Below are 4,689 nucleotides of genomic sequence, written 5' to 3' on the forward strand. Positions count from 1 at the left end.
ACTTATACACTTGTTTCTCAACCCTTCATTCACCCTTTTGCAATTTTTATAACTCCATGAAAATTTTAATGACATTACTATGGCTTTCTGATATTTATAATTATTAAAAACTTAATAATACATAATAAGTTACACAAATAGTGATATCAACAATAATATTTAAACACTTTTTCTCAATAATCATTCATCATTTTATTTTCATCCATTTTTCTCTCCTTATCACATAACCAACATATCACTTCTATCATTTCAATATCTCTATTTCTTTCTCCAAAGGTGTAAATTACTTGTATTGTTATCCAAATATCATTTTCATTATATATATATATATATATATATATATATATATATATATATATATATATATATATATATATATATATATATATATATATATATATATATATATATATATATATATATATATATATATATATATATATATAATTTGGCTAGGTTTGTAAGGAAGGGGTGAAAGCAGAAGATGAAAATTATTTATTCTTTTCTCCCTACAAAAGTACTTGAGTCCTTTCTACTTAAATCAATGTCTTTTCCTTTCTCTCTCTCTCCATAATACTCTCTGTCTGACTGAGCTAGCTAGATAGATAAATGAGTCTACCTTTTAAGTCTAGCGGTAGACTCGGATCCTGTCTCCTTTCATTTCAACCCAAAAATTAAAAAAATAATCACTTTTTTCCTCACTCTTCTCTCCCCACTCACTCTCCTCAACAACAATGAGTAGCACTGACCCCTACGGTTTCCCGGAGGATCTCCGCCGTATGATATCATCAAGAACCACCACCACCACTGAACCACCACCACCACAACCACCACCCTATAATCTCTATGCTTCTGCTTTTCATCCTCCTAATAATTATTCCTATGACCCTTCCTCTATCATCGTTGGTGATGTTTTCTATCCTCGTAGTGCCTTCCCTCACCACAACCACTATGATTATTCCTCCTCCACTCTCAACATTCCTTCAACTAGCTCCACCACTATTCCTCCTGCAAATCCTAATTCAGATCATGCTACTGCTTCTGCTGCTTTCTTTGTTGGCTTAGAAACAAACTCTGCTGATAACAAAGAATGGCTTGGTAACTTTGATTCTTGTAACAATAGATGGCCTAGACAAGAAACACTTTCTCTTCTAGAAATCAGATCTCGTCTTGATTCTAAGTTCAAGGAGAATAATCAGAAAGCACCCTTGTGGAATGAAATTTCTAGGTATATATATAATATATATGTATATAATTAATTACTGTTTAACAAGCGTTTTCTTGTGAAGATAATTGCTTTTTTGTGACTGAAAATGACAGGCTAAGGGCTCAGATAACTGAAGATCCATGTGCTTTTTGCTATGATCTATTTCTTGTTTTGTCTAGCAATTTTCACTGACTATATAGTGATTATACTTGCACTGGTTTTTTCTATGATAATGATAAATCATTCATTCTAGGTACAAATTAAGGATTTCTCAACCTGCAAACACTGTCTTTGCTTTGAAGTTTTATTGACCTAATTTTGTGTTCAGCTACCTATAGTAGCTAGGGCTCTTTGTTTTAGAATTTTGATAATTCAAATGCACTTATTTGATGTTTCTGACATCATTAATGAACATATCAGAATGTTTTCATTATTTTAATCCCAATTCAGTACCAGTATAGTATAAATTATAATAATAGTAACAATAAGAAGCCATTCATTATTATCATGTGATTTTGAAAATTTATATAAAAATATCATATGGTCTTAGATTTATATTGCTTGATTGATCTCATGTATATGAATTAGATTTTAATATATACTATAATAGGTTTGTGATGTATTTGTTTAGGATAATGGCTGAGGAATTTGGGTACCAAAGAAGTGGAAAGAAATGCAAGGAGAAGTTTGAGAATTTGTACAAGTATTACAAGAAAACAAAGGAAGGTAAGGCTAGTAGACAAGATGGTAAACACTACAGATTCTTTAGGCAGCTTGAAGCAATATGTGGAGAATCAAATACAAGCACTCATGCTTCAGTTTCAGACAAAACACCTCATGCTGCTTTTGTTGCTACTACTCAAACTCCAAGCTTCACAATGAATCAAGAAAATGTTAATGGTGTTGAGGATCATAGTTTGATTAATAGCCTTAAGTATAAATCAGATAGCTTAATGAGTTTCTCGAATTCGTCTGAGTTTGAGACATCCTCGTCGGAAAACAACGATGAGGATCTCTCGGCTATTGCGCACTCGATGAGGTCGTCGTGGAAGCAGAAAGGGATAGAGTTAGAGAAAGGTGATAGGAGGGTGAGAAAAAGTTGGAGAGGTAAAGTGGAGGAGATTGTGGATTCTCACATGAAGAAGATTATAGAGACACAAGATGCATGGATGGAGAGAATGTTGAGTGTTGTTGAACAAAGGGAACAAGAGATGGCATCAAAGGAAGAAGAAAGGAAGAGAAAAGAGTCAATGAGGTTTGATCAAGAGATACATAAACTTTGGGCTAAAGAAAAAGCTTGGGTTGAAGCAAGAGATGCTGCATTGTTAGAAGTTGTGAGAAAACATATTGGGATAGAAGGAACAAATAACAAGAATGAAAATGGTAGAAACTATGAATACCCTTTTGAGAGTTTGGAGAATCATAGGTGGACAGAAATGGAGATTTCAAGTTTGATACAATTAAGGACTAGTTATGAAGATCAAGTAAGAGAAAAAGGGTATTTGGAAGATGGTGCCTGGGATGACATAGGTGAGAAAATGGTGTATATGGGATTCAACAGAAATGGAGCAGAATGCAAGAAAATATGGGATGAGATTAGTGTGTCCCTTAGAAGGACAGTGGACTGTGGAGTCAAAATCACAAGACCTTGGTGTTTGGGACTTAAGGTGACAGATGATGACGACATTTGAGACATGCATGAATGATCAGAGTTTTTGAATTCTGAGCTTGAAAAATGGTGATATTAAATATGCAAGAACTTGCAAATTTGCCTCTTTGAAAACCACAAGAGTTTTAAATTTTATCTATGTGTGTAGGGTTAATATATGCTTGAGTGAGTGTTATAAGCTCATAGACATTTGTTGTTTAGTTTTATTGACATCAAATGCTTGAGTTAATTAGTTATGAATTATAAATTTGAACTCTTATGATGTTTTAGTTGTTTATTGATGTATCTGTGTGACTTTTATTTTGTGAATAAAAAATCAATAAAAATGAATTGTATCTTGAGACTTTGTAACAATAAATTGTATCTTGTGACTTTAAAACAATAAATATGGATAACACTTTCGGTTTGAATTCCAATATTGATTCTTTGCATCATTAGAGTTTGAAGTTACCTCCTTTGTAAAATGTTTTGAAAACAACAAACATTTGTAGTATTTTAGTAAATAATTAAATGTCTTAAATGAGATGAAATCATGTGATTGGTTGGAGGTACACTACCCAACTTTTTGTGATGGGTAGAGAAGTTGTCCCCATAAAATAATGAATATATACAGGAGAAAAAGAGAGAAGAATACCATCTTTCAATTATATAATGCTTTTATTGTATATATTTACATTTATACATAAGTTTTACTAATAGGACACAAATTTATTAATAGCATGAATAATAGTCTAATCTAAGGGTTAACAAAAAACACATTTCGGAACATTTTTTTATTACATTCATATATCCAACCCATGTAATATATATATATATATATATATATATATATATATATATATATATATATATATATATATATATATATATATATATATATATATACACACATTAGTCATCTTTAATTTTTTTAAAGTCATATATAACTACGGTCCAACTAACAATGTGATATGTGAAAAATACACGCTTAGAATCCAACACTTAAAATTCTATGTTTTTTTTGTTAGAAAATGGTGTGTTTCCTTAATTTCTATTTTTAAATTAAAATTAAACACTTTTCATCATGGTTTAGATAAACAACCGTTATTAAATAAGAGGACATTTCACCATGGTTCATTTTATCAACTGTGGTGAAATATTTGACCTATATGAGTTAACTTAATTAACTTCAGAACATATTACACTCAAAGTGAAACCCTAACTTCTCTCGTCTTACCTCAGTCTCTCAAAACCCCATCGTATCTTTACAAAACTCCTACGTAACTTCTCATACTAGTATGAATCAAGGAAATATGTCACGAAACAAGTAGCTATCTCATATTTTTGTCTTTATTTTCCACGAATCTTTTCAAAATAATGTACATATGTGAAATACTTTATGAGTTTTGACGTTGTTGTTCAAAATATTTGTCTTGTTTTTCTTTTTTTTTTCTTGTTCAAAGTGTACGTGAAACATTTGTCAACATAAGTGAAATTCTGGTATTCAGATCTCAGATGTCCTAAGAGATGTCGAGACATTGATCTCTAAACAATATACAATGGAAAGGTAAATGAACACACAAAATTGTTAACCCAGTTCGCTGTACAATAACACCTACTCTGGAGGCTACCAAGCCAGGAAAGAAATCCATTATTAGTAGTATTAATTCAAAGCAAAACAAACTCCGGTTTACAACTTCTCACTTAATCCCTACCCAGTGCAACTTCTACCTAGAAACCTCCTAGATATGAGAAATCCCTCTCACTCCCAATCACCGCAGTGAGGTCTCACAGTATCAATACCAGTTACTGATATTGACATCCCTTTACCTCA

At 31.6% G+C, this 4,689-nt stretch overlaps 1 protein-coding gene across 1 annotated transcript; it reads left to right on the forward strand.

Moving 5' to 3' along the window:
• The first annotated feature begins 568 nt into the window (after window positions 1-568).
• On the forward strand, window positions 569-3,212 carry LOC131645938 (trihelix transcription factor PTL-like). Its single transcript, XM_058916127.1, has 2 exons — window positions 569-1,228; window positions 1,839-3,212. The coding sequence occupies exons 1-2, from the start codon at window positions 735-737 to the stop codon at window positions 2,896-2,898; spliced, it is 1,554 nt and encodes a 517-aa protein (XP_058772110.1). The 5' UTR covers window positions 569-734; the 3' UTR covers window positions 2,899-3,212.
• The last annotated feature ends 1,477 nt before the right edge of the window (window positions 3,213-4,689 follow it).

The sequence above is a fragment of the Vicia villosa genome, linkage group LG2 (assembly GCF_029867415.1).
Source record: "Vicia villosa cultivar HV-30 ecotype Madison, WI linkage group LG2, Vvil1.0, whole genome shotgun sequence".
Lineage (NCBI taxonomy): Eukaryota > Viridiplantae > Streptophyta > Magnoliopsida > Fabales > Fabaceae > Vicia > Vicia villosa.